Source organism: Nyctereutes procyonoides, unplaced genomic scaffold (genome assembly GCF_905146905.1).
Source record: "Nyctereutes procyonoides isolate TBG_1078 unplaced genomic scaffold, NYPRO_anot_genome, whole genome shotgun sequence".
In the NCBI taxonomy this organism is placed as follows: Eukaryota; Metazoa; Chordata; class Mammalia; order Carnivora; family Canidae; genus Nyctereutes; species Nyctereutes procyonoides.
In genome coordinates this window covers 23,746,375-23,763,711 of record NW_026575036.1, presented here as the reverse complement: position 1 = coordinate 23,763,711, position 17,337 = coordinate 23,746,375, and the positions used below count along the sequence as shown (strand labels likewise).

The 17,337-nt window shown below is 34.3% G+C and overlaps 1 protein-coding gene across 2 annotated transcripts in view; it reads right to left on the bottom strand.

Annotated features, from left to right (window-relative positions):
• Window positions 1-17,337, bottom strand: part of ARID2 (AT-rich interaction domain 2) — a 168,966-nt gene that overhangs the window by 19,754 nt on the left and 131,875 nt on the right. For both annotated transcript variants that reach the window (XM_055318625.1, XM_055318626.1), the window contains 2 exons: window positions 201-339; window positions 24-109 (listed from right to left, as the gene is read on the bottom strand). In XM_055318625.1, coding sequence (XP_055174600.1) covers window positions 24-109; window positions 201-339 — 225 coding nt within the window. The remainder of the gene's footprint in view (window positions 1-23; window positions 110-200; window positions 340-17,337) is intronic.

Genomic DNA, 17,337 nt, shown 5'->3' with positions numbered 1-17,337 from the left:
GAAAGTAAACTCATGATTCTTACTTGGTAGAAGATTTTTGACTTCCTGCTTGTCCTGGTTCATCTTGTTTTAATCCTGCAAGCAGGGCATCTTTTGAACAGTGCTTATCCTTTTTGAGAAAGAGGAAGTAAAAGAATATGCATCAAGATCTTTAATGCAACCAAGTGACTTACTGACCAAATAGTATGAAGAAAGTGTACCTGTAAGTGTGTAATAAAAGAAAACCTCTGTCGCTGAAAAGGCTCACAACCTTCCCAAAGACATTGCCCTGGATATACATCTTTTCCTCCGTGTTCAGTTGCTGCATGGTAGAAAACCTGTGAGGGTGTCTGAAACCACCTAGAAAAAATAAAAGTAGTAGAAATTTTCTGGCATTTGCATATGTCCTTTAAATCAGAACACTTGCTCTCCTAATACAAAAGCCCCAGACCAGTATACAAAAACACTAATAAGCAAAATAGTGTGGGCAATTCTTACATTTATTTCATTTCAAAGAATATTTTGAAATTATTCTGAAAATTTGTTTATATTTCTAAATCAAATCATTCAACTATACTGAAGACTTTTTTATGTTTCATTCTCAATTCCCTACCTTCAATGAAAGTCAGCTAAGAATCTCTTGAAAGTAAGTAGTATCTTTTTTTTAAAGATTTTATTATTTATTTATTTATTTATTCATTCATTCATTTATTCATTCATTCATGAGAGAGAGAGAGAGAAAGAGATAGAGAGAGAGGCAGAGACACAGGCAGAGGGAGAAACAGGCTCCATGCAGGGAGCCCGACATGGGACTTGATCTGGGTCTCCAGGATCCCACCCTGGGCTGAAGGCAGTGCCAAACTGGTGAGCCACCGGGGCTGCCCCAAGTAAGATCTTTTTAAAACACAACAGAGAATTATTTTATAAACAAATGCCATATTTTCTTATACTTTTAGAAGCTGCTTAAGCATTTATAGACTTCACAGTACACATAATAAACTCTAGCATATTAGATCTAACAATATGAATGCTACAAATTTTGGCGAGTCTGGCTTTTTAGTTGAATTCACATCTGGCTGTCCATGTTTAAGAAGTCACAGTCCTCACCTCTCTAATGTCATACCCTACTCACTCATGTACCTGGGCTTAACGACGTACAAAGGTCTGAGTGGATAAGTAGCCAAAGACACAACCTAAAGAAAGTCAGATACTATTTTCTCTTAGTAATTAAAATATATGGCAATGAAAGAGAATACTGGTATCCAGACAGCAAAGAGTATATTAAAAGGCTTCAATTATGAATTAGTGACTCAAATATTTTCATAATCAGTATCTTTAAAGTTTACAGCAGAGCTCTCTTAGGACTTGATTTTTTATGGATGTCATAAAAGTAGGTCTGTATTTAAACCAGATGTTAAAAATAAATAAATAAATAAATAAACCAGATGTTGATGTGTGGTATATATGATAGAATTTTTAAAATAAATTTTAATCAAGAGTAACTGAATACTGAACTATAAAAGACAATGCCAAAATCATTATACATACATTCATATTCATATACATTCATATTCATTTATATAGACACATACCAAGAGTTTATTGTGAAGCTGTCATGGCTTGGAAAAATATTGTAAAAATGTCCAAACGACCTAAAGCAATCTACAGATTCAATACAATCCCTATCAAAATTTGAATGGCATTTTTGGCAGAAACAGAACAATCTTAAAGTTTATACGGAAATGCAAAAGACCGTGAATAACCAAAGAATCTTGAAAAAGAACAACAAAGCTGGAGACATCACGCTGCCTGATTTCAAACTGTATTATAGAGCCATAGCAATTAAAACAGTATGGTATTAGCATAAAGACAGACACACAGATCAACGGAGCAGTAGAGAGCCCAGAAATAAACCCACATTCTATGATTGATTAATTTACAAGAGAGGAGACAGGAATACATGGTAGGGAAAGGAGTGTCTCTTCAATAAATTGTTTTGGGGGAACTAGACAGACCAATGCAAAAGAATGAAACTAAACATCTTACATGATACATAAAAATTAACTCAAAATGGATGAAAGATATTGAATGTAAAACCTGAAACTAGAAGACTCCTAGGAGAAAACATAAGTGGTAAGCTCTTTGATATCAGTCTTGGCAATGATTTTCTTGGATTTGATATTGAAAGCAAAGGCAACAAAAGCAAAAATAAGTAGGACTATATCAAACTAAAAGCTTTTGAACAACAAAGGAAACAATCAACAAAAGGAAAAGGCAACCTACTGAATGGGAGAAAGTATTTGCAAATCATGCATCTAATACAGGATTAATATCCAAAATATAGGAAGAACTCATGCAAACCAATAGCAAAAAATAACCCAATTAAAAAACAGCAGAGGATCTGAATATTTTTCCAAAGAAGACATACAGATGGTCAACAGGTACATGAAAAGATGTACTCAACATCACTCATCATCAGGGAAACGCAAATGAAAAGCACAGTAAGATATATCACCTCACACCTGTCAGCATGGCTAGTATAAAAGAAAAGACAAGGAACTGACAAGTATTGGTGAAGGTATGCAAAAGAGAACACTCGTGCACTGTTGGTAGGAATGAAAACTGGTATAACCACTGTGATGAACGGTATGAAGGTTTCTCAAGAAGTAAATAATAGAACTACCATATGATACAGTAATTCTACTTCTGGGTATTTATCTGAAGAAAATGAAAACACTCATTAGAAAAGACATACACATCCCTACATTAATTACAGTATTATTTACAAAAGCCAAGACACGGAAGCAACCTACATGTCCAGATAGATGAAAGGATAAAAAGTTGTGGTATACACATATACACTTAGTGTATACACATATATTACTTAGCCATAAAAAGAATAAAATCTTGCCACTTGCAACATCATGGATGGACCTAGAGGGTATTATGCCAAGTGAAAGAAGTCAGAGAAAGACATATAATCTCACTTATATGTGGAATCTTAAAAAAACAAACTAAGCTCATGGATAAGCAGAACAGCCTGGTGGTTGTCAGATGGGGAATGGCAGCTGGGCAAATGGGTAAAGGGAACAAAATGTACAAATTTATGGTTATAAAGTAAGTCATGGAGATGTAACAAAAAGAAGAGCTTTTATGGTGTAATTAAAATTAATAAGTACATTTTAGTTTTAGAATCTCTTTTAATCTTCGGTACTCACAATGCTATTTCATTAAATATGAAATAAATATGACTGGAGCTCTAATAATCGTCACGAGGCATTTTTTTTTCAAGGAGGCATTTCTTACTGTGTTTTTAGTATCTTACCTAAATACTATAAATTATTAATTGAAAGGTAAAGCTGTTTGCGCGCGCGCACACACACACACACACACACACAACCAAAATCCAAATGTACTACTAGTCACTAGTCAAAATGTCTGATTCTAAAATATTCCAGCAGTACATTAAATGAATCAAGATTACTACAACACCCAAGATTGATGAATTTGCCAGTCACTAGAAAAAGGGATAAAATTAGTGCTTCTTTAAGTCAACTCAAATTACTAAATATATAAAACTGTGTATATGTATGGTTTTAGGATCACAGGGATTTTCAAGAGTTCATGATTTTACCTGCCTAGAACAGTCTAGTATTTCCCTACTAACTACTACCTTTCCCCTCATCTTAAGTCTGTTTTTTATTTATCTAACTACTCGTCATACAAACCATTCATTGTCTGGTGATGGTACAAGTTCTAGTATAACTATGAATGGAGCAGTTGCAATGATCATATAAGGGTAGAAATAACTTACAGGTTTCCAGATACATTACATGGAATATGTAGATTTTTAAAGCTAAATGCAATTTCAAGGTAAAACAGATGCTGAGTTTGCAGAATATTACTGATTTTTCTGGAATGGGTTACAGAAAGAGATAAGGTAGGATGCCGCTACTTGTATACTAGTGTGTCTAGAACAATTTTCCTTACTACTACCTTCCATCAAGGTACCACTGCCATCCAAAATAACACATTCATTTAAAGAAACCAGAAAAATTCAAGAGTATCTAATGAAAATAAACATTCCCTGTGATTTAATTGCCCAGACTGTTAAAATTTTGAGGTACTTCCTTTAAGCTGCACCCCTTACCTGCACCCCTGCCCCCATCATATGTGTGTGTGTTTTTATGCACAACTGGGACTGTTACTCATAAAATTTGATACATTGCTGCTACAGTACGGCTATATAGTACATTTGTACTAATTTTTTTAAAAGATCTTATTTATTTATTCATGAGACAGACACACACACACACACACACACACACACACACACACACACACACACAGGCTGAGACACAGGCAGAGGGAGAAGCAGGCTCCATGCAAGGAACTCGATGCGGGACTCGGTCCCAGGACGCCAGGATCACGTCCTGGGCCAAAGGCAGGCGCTAAACTGCTGAGCCACCCAGGGATCCCCACTTTACCAATTAAATGAATGACCTTCACTAAGACACTTCACTGTTATCTGCTGAAAAAATAATAATACATTTCCTGACATGTCCAATGTGAATAGCACACCTCCACCCCTGGGGCTCCTGTGCACAACAGGTGGAAGTACTAGACAAATAACATTTCTGAAACTCATTTACTTATTGTCAATCTACCTTTCAGGGTGGGTGTGAGGCTTAAATCTGATGACACATGTAAAGTCATTTGGCAAATATTAGGCCAACAATAAATGAGAGCTATTATGATGATCATTAGTAGTAGCAAAAGCAATCATAGTGGTGGCACTAGTAATCTCTTGTCTTTTCACCATACCCATCTCACTAATTACCTACCCTGAGACTTTCCCCACAACTATCCCAAAATTGCCAAGTCTTGCTCAATAAAGTTTAGTCCCCCTCCAAGTTAATGCTCCCAATTATCAATCGATTCTCATCATTGCAATTTATTAATTTCTACTTCTGAAGACATTCCCCAGGGTAGCCCAGTGGCCCAGAGGTTTAGTGTTGCCTTCGGTCCAGGGCGTGATCCTGGAGACCCAGGATCGAGTCCCGCGTCGGGCTCCCCGCATGGAGTCTGCTTCTCCCTCTGCCTGTGTCTCTGCCTCTCTCTCTCTGTGTCTTTCATGAATAAATAAATAAAGTCTTTAAAAAAAAATGAAAACATTCCCCATAGAAACTGCTCCGAACTTTTTCACTTTTTGTTAAATAAACACTAAATTTCAATTTGATTGTTTTAGAGTTTGTCTTCCCCCAAATAGTGTGAGTTTGTAAATTTAGGGATATTACCTTACTGTTCTGTGTCTGAAAAAAAAAGGGCTTATTACTGAAAGAATTTGTTTATTCTATGAGAGATGCTCTAACTTCCTCTTTCTCTGTATTAAATATTCTGTCATTACTCAAACTTCCCCCTTGTCTTTGATCTTAGCCAGAGATTAACTTAACTTCCAGAGTTAATTCTTTCACTTATATTCTGGAATCTGTTAATTACCTTTGTAAACTACCTCCTCTTTTGCATCTATCTTTTCCTTTCTACTGAACCCTGTACTTAATTGTAACATTATACATGTTACTCCAACTAAAAAGAAATGAAACAACACTTTTCTTTTGATCTCATTACTATCATAAAAGATAGGAACTAGATTTACAATATCTGGCAAAGCAATGATAAATTTAATTAATATTGAATACATTTATTATAGTAACATATCTGATGATTTTTTTTCTCCATCATTGGCCATCTTTCAAAGATACATATTATTTTTCAATTATATCATCAATACAATTTATAATGGCTAGTCCCCTGCTCTTTACATAAATGGTGGCAGATAAAGCTCAGGATTAGCTCTTATTTCTTTATTTAAAACCCCTTCACCAAATTCTTTTTTCTTTCAGCTGTTTGTTTCAACTGAACAAATTATTTGCATATGGCTACTCAGCGCAAGTTTGTGGATTCTAGTTACCCTAAACAGCCGCTTAAGGGTACACCACTTTTCACGTGAAAATAAAGCCAATAACCATTACTTTATTGGTGTTAATTATAAAATGATTATTACTATCACTTTTCCTTCCATCAAGGAATTTCTCAGGCATCATAAACATACAAATAAGTGAAGTAAATAAAGCATACTTTTCCTACTACCTTAAAGATTTTATTATTTAAAAACCTGCAATCTATGTAGGTTATATATATTAATAATACATACTATGATGTTTTAATAATTCACCATATTTAAAAGAACAATTTAGAAACAAACATCTGTGGCTATAAAGCTATGGTTGTTTCCTTTGTTTTTAAAACATAAATAAAAGGAGGGCGCCTGGGTGGCTTAGTTGGTTAAGTGTCTGCCCTGGTCATGATTTCAGGGTCCTGGGATAGAGCCCCACGGCAGGCTCCCTGTTCAGTGGGGAGTCTGCTTTTTCCCTCTCCATCTGCCCCTTCCACTCTATCTACCTCTCCCCAGGCTCATGCCCTCAAATACATAAATAAAATCTTAAAAAAAAAAAACCCATAAATAAAAAGGATGAAAATAGCATTTTAGTTCAGACAGTTTCATTTAAAGTTTTCTTAGTTGCTGAAGTTCTTAGGCTGTTTTTCTTTAACAACCAAAAGGATTCTATGTCTCTCCTTAATAGCCCTCCTGCTGCAAAAACATAATTTGACTTAAAACACATAGGATATGTATTTTTAATAGGAAAATTCTAGTTTAAAAGATGCACATTTAAATGTTAATAAATGACATAAATAATAGTACATCGAAAAAACTATACTGCAAAAAGAGATTTTAAAAGTTATACTGTTAATTTGGACGAATTAACTTTTACTTCAACCCTTGATATGCATTATTTTATATTCACACGAGATTTAGTAGCAAGCTGCTAAAATTTGGAGGGGGGGATGCTGGGAGACTTAACCCAATTTTATTACATACCCAATCATCGAAGTCCAAAATGGAAAAACCAAAAAAAAAAAAAAAAAAAAAAAAAACCCAAAAAAACAAAAAAAAACTTGCTTCATTATTAAAAGAAGTTAATTTATTGCCTTATTAGAGGACTAAAAATTGCAAGTGCAAACTGAACAACCCCAAACTAAGTATGGTGCCCTTGCAAAACTAAATGCTGCAGTTGCTACAGCGCTTTGTCTGCCACAGTCAATCCAGATTCAAAGCCACAGGTAGGAGCAACTGATTGATTGGCTTAGCTGCCAGAGGTAATGGGGGAGAAAGCAAGTATTTGACCTTTTTCTTTCTTTTTTTTTTTTTTTTTTTTTGCCTTTTGTAGAAAGAGATAAGTCCTGCCGTCTAGTAAGACTAAAATTATGGGAAATATCTCAAACATAGGAAGGGAGTTTGGATGGAAGATATTCAAAACCAAATGTCTTTGGCCCTATCTCCTTTCCTCCTAATAATTAATACTATTGACAATATTACAAGTAATAGTAGTAGTATTAATAATAATTAATATTATTAATTATAAAAAAAGGATTTCTCTTTTTGCTCTTTGATCCTTTAGCGCCAGCTCCTACTAGCCTACCAACCTACTGCTACTGTGAAGCAGTCATTTTATACAACAAAATAGGAAATATATTCTCAGGGACCTTGTTTAAATAACTATGCTTTCAAAATCTGTACCCTCCACCAAAATTTTAATCACATCTGAAAGCAGTATAGAAGTACATAAGCACAATTTAGGCACTTCAATAAATATGTTATACTTAATAATTAACTAAATATAAGTTTGGAGATAAAATAAAAATGAATGATGATGTGTGTATTTGTGTGTTTTTAATAAGACAAAGCATACAAATGAATTTGAGACTGGATACTCACCTGGACTTCTTGAAAGATAGGGCAGTATATAGGTTCATGCTGCTCATGATAAAGCTACACCCAGCATAAAGTACCTCTCTACCTGAACTTCTGTTTGCTCATTATTTACTCTAAATTTAGTATGTTCGAAAACATCATCTTATTTGATTTCTTTTTTTTTTTTTTGATATTTATTTATGATAGTCACACACACAGAGAGATAGAGAGGCAGAGACACAGGCAGAGAGAGAAGCAGGCTCCATGCACCGGGAGCCCGACGTGGGATTCGATCCTGGGTCTCCAGGATCGCGCCCTGGGCCAAAGGCAGGCGCTAAACTGCTGCGCCACCCAGGGATCCCTCTTATTTGATTTCTATGATGGTTCTTTGTTAAAGGTAAAATTATACCCACTTTACTGCTAAAGAAAACATGCTTTCAAACAAGTAACTTTCCAGAGCCATAGAACTATGTGGCAAGAGATGGGGTTTGAAACCAGGTATGTCTAAAGGCCTAACTTTTCCTATTCTAACACATGACTATTTATTTGGATAATAAACCGAAGTTCATGCCTAGGTTAAAACTGAAGTATAATTTTATACACAGTACCTATGATGCTATAATTTTTTTCCTATTTTTAATGCTGGTAAATTCTGAAAGCATAGTAGATTTAAGAGGTTAACACTGTTACATAATTTTCTTTATTCCGTGTATAGTTTCTAAGGAATAAATAAAGTTTATTAGTAAACTACAGGCTAAGTCTCACACCTTAGTAAATTCTATTCGCAAATATTTTAAATAACCCTAAAAAGGACTTCGACACAATTTGACAAATTTGTGTCATGGTATATAACTTTTGGTTTTGGGTACCATCTTTAAATATTCTTTGGTATCCAGTGTTTGGAAGAATGAAGTAAAATAAAAAGTTCTGCCATCAGCTGTGGAATGAATTAGGGCTTTTCCTAATAAGATATTTTTATGTATCAGTAATAGCCCAAGGAATGTATCTTAAACTAATATTACCAAAAAGTATTACATAAAATTAATCTCACACTTATATAGGTTTATTATTTCAAACTTTAAGTATAATAACAAGTATAACAAAATACCCATCGATTCTATAGCTTTCACATAAAATCTTTTATAAATGGAGAAACAGCAATGGCTACATCTTTACAGTTGAAAAGATAAGATCCCAACAGGCTAGGTCAGCAAAGAAATGTTGACTACAGAATCAAGCCAATCTTCATTAATTGACCTCACTCAATAATATTAATTAAAAGCACTTTATGTGCTAGACATTGTGCTAATATGATAAAAAACTCCAGGATGCAAAACATCAACCCTCTGAAGATATCTTCTGGCCTTATGACCACAAAATTTGGACAAAGAATGCTATAAAAGTGAAGTCTAAGCTGTCAAGTAATCTAACTACTGAATTAATTTCAACCAAAACTTGTAATTTAAGTAGAATTAAGCAGTCACGGATGTATCTTGGATTACCAATTTCTACTCTGGACATCTTATCCTATATTAAATACTTCCAAATCTATCAAGATTGCAGTTTTATATATCATAATCAACTAGTCTTTAGAAACCTTCTTTACCTTAAAATAAAATACATCAAACTGCATTTTTTGTTAATATTTCAATTTTTTCATTTAACTCAAACTCACTACATTATTTCTGAAATTTCATTTGCTAGAAGAAATTAAAGATTTACCATGAATTCTGGGTGATACTTCTGGAAGAATTAGAAGGACCTTTACAGAGAAATTCTAGTTGCCTGTAAATTCTCATTCATTTGTCACAGAGAGTGAAGTTGATGTTTCATGTTGCTCTCTGTTAGTTCCCATGAGACCACTGATTATTCAAATCCCATCTTGATGCAAAAATATCTTTAGGATTATACAGGAGTAACAAAACCTTATATTAGCATCTTTAGGAGGAAATACAACTGCAAAAGGTTCAGTAGGAACCCAGTAGTTTGAGCCTCAACATCACTTAAGTAGATTCTTAGGTGGCCAGGGAATATCAATTTTATTAGTGCAAATAAAAGTCCCTAGTTTCTAAAAAGAACAGTTTCCACTTTGGAAATGTTTGTTTATTGATATCCTATAAATTCTCTTTGACTCTTTAATGATACAACTCTAAATATAAACACGATATAGGTTACACTCCTCCCAAGGGAAAATAATTTTTGTCTTTTCTATAATAGCTATTAGCTAGATATGAATGAGAAACAATGTATTCTTTTTTTTTAATTTTTTTTTATTTATGATAGTCACAGAGAGAGAGAGAGAGAGAGAGAGAGAGAGAGAGGGGCAGAGACACAGGCAGAGGGAGAAGCAGGCTCCATGCACCGGGAGCCCGACGTGGGATTCGATCCCGGGTCTCCAGGATCGCGCCCTGGGCCAAAGGCAGGCGCCAAACCACTGCGCCACCCAGGGATCCCGAGAAACAATGTATTCTTAAAAAAAGAAGCTTTCGAATGTCTTTTATAGCAGCAGAACAGTCTTTTCAAACAAAATATGACTTAGAGTCTTTATGCATAAAGCAGAAAGCAGAGATACTATGGTTAAATGTAAGTTGGAGGCCTCTTTCAAATATCCCCTTTATCCTGGCACTGCTTATTCAAAGAACACTCTGGCCAAGAAATAGTACTAAAAACAATGGATGTAAATTCTTGGCTTACCAGAGGCACTAAGTCTTTTCCTCTAATTATACAGAATTAAAAGAGCAGTTCATGGGTATCTTTTATTACAGAGAATTTTTTGGGTCCCATTCCTTAAATAAGGATCAAACACAAAATATAATCACATGTTATTTATATATTTCAGTTATAAACTAGCAGTCTACATCATGGACTTTATAAGAATAAAGATTAAGGACAAAGACCTTCCAAATTTTTGTCAGACATACAAAGACCTTAGAAGTTGTCACTCATTCTCAGAACAAGAAAAAAAGCTGAACTGACAGTTAACAATTCTTAAATCCATCAGAGGACTGAGGTCACAAGGCAACTGCCTCCCTGAAAACTGGAGACAGTCGAATATAGAGAATCACAAATAACTTCAAGAGTCAATAACTGGTAGGAATACTTAAGCAGAAATTGATGAATTGATGGAAGGTCTAGTATGGATTATCTTGAAAGATGAAAACTTTGGTAGGAGTTTGGGGGATGGTATGTGGCTGCAGTCTTGGTAGAGAGCCCACACTCTTTTGAGTTTTAACTCCAGGAATTTTACCAAGGTCTCATAGTAAAGACTGGAGGAAAAAAATTCCCTAGGGCTTCCAGCATGGCGGGGTGGGGGGTGGGGGTGGGGAATCAATTTTAAATTTGCCCAGAATATTCTCCTTACCAAAGGCCTGCCCTCAAGAAAAATTACTTCACCAAAGCCTTATCTGGCCGATGGGAAGGAGCAATTAGATAACGTGAGCCCTCCAAATTCCCTGTCTCACATAAGGGGAGAAAAATAAAGAAAATAAAAGAAAAACTCTTCTTCATGTCACAGTCCTTAGACTCAAGCCCAATAAAAGTTAGATTTAATCATGAGATTATAGAATGCTTCCCATCTGCATACCTTATCAACATATCAACCAGGCTCCAGTATAATAACAGTGGATTACAACTGAGAAAGCTGTAAGATACAGACTCAATTTAACAATGAGTTTCAGGGTGCCTGTGTGGCTCAGTCAGTTGAGCATCTGATTCTTGGTTTTGGCTAGGGTCATGATCTCATGGGTCTTCAGACCAAGCCCCATGGGGGCTCTGCGCTCAGCACAGAGTCTGCCTCAGATTCTCTTTCCCTCCCTCCCCAGCCCCAACATGCCCTAAAATTAAAGTCTTTGGAAAAAAAAAAAGAGTTTCTAACAAAACCCAAAGACAACAACGGAGGGGGAAAAAGGACACTAGAAGAAACTGAAGCCTCTCTCACGTACTGCTACAGCAAACATTAAATACAGCATAATTCCTAAGCAGGTAAATATAAAACTTAACACTAAAGGTCTCTTTACCTCAGTTCCTATTAACTGATATCCGGTGCATGTGAACTGGACTCAGATATGGCAGGGACTTTGAAATTATCATACTGCAGACTAAACATAGTTATGATTAATATAATATGCTAATAGCATATTATAATATAATTAATATGCTAAGACTCACGCAAAGAAGTGGCAACATGTAAAAAAGATATGGGTAAAGTAAGCAGAGAAATGGAGATATTAAAAATAAAAAAGAAATGCCAGAAATAAAAAATACTGTAACAGAAATAAAGAATGCCTTTAAGGAGTGGCTGGCTCAGTGGGTGGAGGAGTGGCTGGTTCAGTTGGTTAAGCATGTGATTTGATCTCAGGGCTGTGGGTTTGAGTCTTCTGCTGGGTGTTAGAGATTACTTAAAAAATAAAATCTTAAAAAAAAAAAAAGAAAAAGAATGCTTTTGATGAGATACAGCCAAGAAAAGAATCAGTGAGTTTAAACATGTACGAATAGAAACTTCGCAAACTAAAAAAAAAAAATGAAAAAAGGAAACATATTCAAGAACTGTGGGACAATTACAAAAGTTGTAACATATGTGTAATGGGAATATCAGAAAGAGGAAAGAGAAAAAAATGGAAAAAATACTTGAAGTAAGAATGGCTGAGAATTTTCCAAAATTAATGACACCCCAAACCACAGATCTAGGAAATTCAGAGAATACCATATAGGATACATATAAAAACACCACCACCTAGGCATGTTATATTCAAACTGCTAAAAACCAAAGACAAAAAATCTTGAAAGTAGCTAGATGGAAAACAGCAAAAACAAAAACCTTACTGATAGCACAACAAAGGTAAGATTACCTGATGTCTCTTGAGAAACCACATAAGCAAGAAGAGTAGAATGAAATATTTTAAAGTTAAGAGAAAAAGATTTTTTGTCCACAAAGTTATTTTTCAAAAGTGAAGGAGAAATACTTTTTTCAGACAAAAACTGAGGGCATATCTTCACTGTAGAGCTACCTTATAAGAAATGTTAAAAGAAGTTCTTCATACAGACTACAGAAGAAAAATTGGTGGAGGTCAGAAACTGGGATGTATATAAAGAAAGGAAGGGTACTGGAGAAGGAAAGAATGGAAGTAGAATAAAATATTTTACTTTTCTTATTTTTAACGGATTTAGTAGATAAGTGTTCAGAATAACAGCTACAATGTATTTGGTGATTAAATCTTTGGATAAGTGAAATGAATGATAGCAACTGCATAAGGACCTGAGGGAAGAAGCAAGAATACTGCATTACAAAGGACTCGTACTACACATTGTTGTTTGAAAGTGAACTAGATTAGCCATCAACATATAACCCAAACAATCATAAAAAAAAAATTTAAGATTTTATTTATTTATTCATGAGAGACACACAGAGAGAGAGGCAGAGACACAGGCAGAGGGAGAAGCAGGCTCCATGCAGGGTGCCTGATGTGGGATTTGATCCCGGGTCTCCAGGATCACGCCCTGGGCTGAAGTTGGCACTAAACCGCTGAGCCAGCCGGGCTGCCCCAATAAAAAATTTTTAAAAGAAGTATAATTGATTTGCTAAGAGGAACAAATGGAATCATATAAATTACTTCATTAAAAACCAAAGAAAGTAAAGCATGTGAAGACAAAAGATACAAAAAGCAAGTGAAATGAATAGAAAATATTTGTAAATATGAGTTATTAATGCAACTGTATCAATAATCACTTTAAATGTGAATGATCTAAATACACTAATTAAAAAACAAAGAGACTGCCAGAGAGGATAAACAAAATGAAACCCACGTATGTGTGGTTAGATATAAAAACACAGATTAAAAGTAAAGTGATAGAGATGGTTGGGGAATGAGCAAAATAGGTGAAGGGGATTAAAAGGTACAAACTTCTAGTTGTAAAATAAGTAAGTCATGGGGATGAAAAGTACAGCACAGGGAGCTTAGTCAATAATATTGTAATAACACAATATTATTTTTTGTAGGATAACACATGGTAACTAACCTTAGCATACTGAATATTGTGTAATGTGTATAACTGTCAAATGGCTATGCTGTACACATCAAACAATACAATAGTGTATGTCAACTATACTTCAATTAAAAAATTTTTTTTTCAATTAAAATTTTTTTAAAAGGTAGTTAGCAACAGTTGAAGGATTGACTTATGTGAAGAAAACCTACGGGGAAGAAGAGAAAATCATATTCAAAGTTGAAAGTTGGGGACTAATAATTAATTTGAACATTAAAATCCACTTTATGCTCCATCCCTCCATCCACCCTTCCTCCCAAAAAATAAAAGGATGGTGAAAGATATACCACACTAACAGTAATCAAAAGAAAGGTGAAGTAACTCTACTAATGTCAGACAAAGCAGACTTCAGAGTAGGGACTATGAGAAATAAAGAGGGACATTACATAATGATATGGAGGTCAACTCTTCGCAAAGACATAGAAGTCTTTCTCCTAACACAAAGCATCAAAAAATGAGCAAAATCTGACAGAACTGCAAGAGGAAAACAGACAAATCCACTAACTATATTTGGAAACTTAGCACACCTCCATCAGTGACTGACAGATTCAGCAGGCTGAAAATCAGTAAAGATGTAGTTGAACTAAACAACACTATCAATCAATTGGCTCTGACATTTATATAATGCTTCAAAAACAATGGAAAAAACATTCTTCTCATGCTCACCTGGAACATTCACCAAAAGAGACTACATCTGGGATATAAAACACACCTTAACAAATTTAAAAGAACAGAAATCACATAAAGTACGCTCTCATATTACAATGTGATTAAGCTAAAAATCACTAACAAAAAGATAGGTGGAGCAGCCCAAAATATTTGGAAATTAAACAACACGCTTCTAAAATATTTTGAACTAAGTGATAATGAAATTATAACTTACCAAATTTGTGGGATACAGCTAAAGCAGTACATAGAGGGAAAGTTATAGCATGAATTGTATATAATTAGAAAAGATCTAAATGTATACATTAGAATAATCTAAGCTCCCACCTTAGGAAACCAAAAAAGTAAAAATACAAATCAAGGTAAGCAGAAGAAAAAAATAAAAATTAGAGTAGAAATCAATGAAATGAAAACAGGAAATCAACAGAGAAAAATCAATGAAACCAAAAATTGGTTGTTTGAAAAGATCAATAAAAAAAAATCAATAAAATAGATAAATCTCTAGCTAGCTTAAGCAAGAAAAAGAATGCGAAAAGGCACAAATTACTAACATCAGAAATGAAAGCTTCTTTAATTGCTACTGAGCCCATGGACATTAAAAGGATAATAAATGTTACGAATAACTCTATGCCACAAATTTGGTAATTTATGAAATGAATGATCAACAACCTGCTAAAACTCACACAAGAAGAATAATCTGAATAAAACTTAACTACTGAAAAAATTGAACCAATGGTTTATCTTGCAAAAAAGAAAGCTAGGCCAAGATACTTTCACTGGTGAATTCTACCAAAAATTTAAGGAAGAAATGATACCATTCTCTATAATCCCTACCAGAAAACAGAGAACATTTCCTAATTCATTATATAAGATCAGCATTGCCCTAATACCAAAAACATACAAAGACAGAAAAACTATAGACCAGTATTTCTCATGAACATAGGTGTAAAAATCCTCAAAGGGTGGCACATCTGGGTGGCTTAGTCAGTTAAGCATCCGACTCTTGATCTCAGTTTAGGTCTTGACCTCAGGGTCATGAGTTGAAGCCCTGCACTGGGCTCTATACTGTGGAGCTCACTTTGGGGGAAAAAAATCCTCAAGAAAAATATTAGTAAATCTATTAAATAACATTAAAAAGAACCATATACCAATGAAAAATGAAGGATGCACTGTGTTATTGTATGCCTTTTGCTGAACCACTAAGGCCAAATATAAGAACACTAAAGAAATATCTTAGGCTAAGCTGAAAAATATGCATATTTATTTAACTTCTTCACTGCAGCTATGGAAGGATAATTCAAGTTAATTTATATAATTCATCACATCAACAGGCTAAAGAAGGAAAATCATATGATCGTATCAATAGCTGTAGAAAAAGAAAAAAGAGGTATGACAAAATCTAACACCTATATATTACTAAAAACTCAGCAAATGTCCTAATTAAAAAAATAGGTTAAATCTGGATACCCTTCCAAAGATGATATTCAGATGGTAAATAAGTAAATGAAAAGATGTTCAACATCTTTTGTCATCAGGGAAATACAAATGAAAATAACATAGATGTGAATGCACATTTATTAGAATGGCTAAAATCTAAAAAACTGACAATACTGAATGGTGGTGAGGGTGTGCAGGAGCAGGAACTTCTTATTCATTCATTGATGGTGAAAAGTACAAAATAGTACAGCCACTTTGAAAAACAGTTGGACAGTTTCTTACAATGCTAAATATAGTCTTGCCATACAATCAAGAAATTGTAATCCTAGGTAACTGCCCAAAGGAGTTAAAAATCATGTCCATACAAGAGCACTTGGCTGGCTCAGATGGTGGAGCATGTGACTCTTGATCTCAAGGTTGTAAGTTAAAGTCCTGTGTTGAGCGCAGAGCTTACTTAGAAAAAAAAAAAAAAAACAAACTACAAAACTACGTACAAATATTTATAGTAACTTCCTAACTGCCAAGAACTAGAAGGAACCAAAATGTCCTTTGATAGATAAATAGATGCATCCATACAACAGAATTATTATTCAGCAATAAAAGAAATGAGTAATCAAGCCACAAAAAGACCTAGTTCAGAACCTTAAATTCATATTCTTAGTGAAGAAACCACTCTTAAAAGTCTGAAAACTACATACTGTATGATTCCAACTATATTACTATATGATTCCAACTATATATTCTGGGCAAAGGTAACTATAGAGAAAATCAGTAGTTGCTAGGGGCATGGAGGCAGGGGAAAGACGGGAGGTAGTGAAGAGAGATGAACAGATCAAACAGGGCATTTTCAGGGTGGTGAAATTATTCTATACAATACTGTAAAGATGAATATGTGACATTTTACTTTGTCAAAATCCACACAACTATAGCACAAAGAGTGAATCCTCATGTAAACTATAGATTTTAGCTTATGATAATGTATAAATATTACTCATCAATCGTAACATATGCATCACACTAATACAAAATGTTAATATTAGGGAAACTGTTAGGAAGAGGGAATATATGGGAACTGCACTATCTGCTCAACTTTTCTCTAAATCTAAAATGGCTCTAAAAAATAGTCTACTATTTTTTTTAAAAGATAAGGATGAATATTATCACTACTATTGTACAACTATTCTAGAAACATAAGATATTATATTTGGACAAGAGGACAAAATAAGAGGTATTAATATAGAAAAAAACAGTTGAAAATATAGTATAAGTCGTAAAAGTTTATGACAGCAACAAAAAAATAAAAAGCACAACTAGCAATAAGTTCTGCAATTAATGTATGTGAAGAAAACTTTCAAACTATACTGGGGTAAAAAAAGACTATAATACCATAAGCTGATACC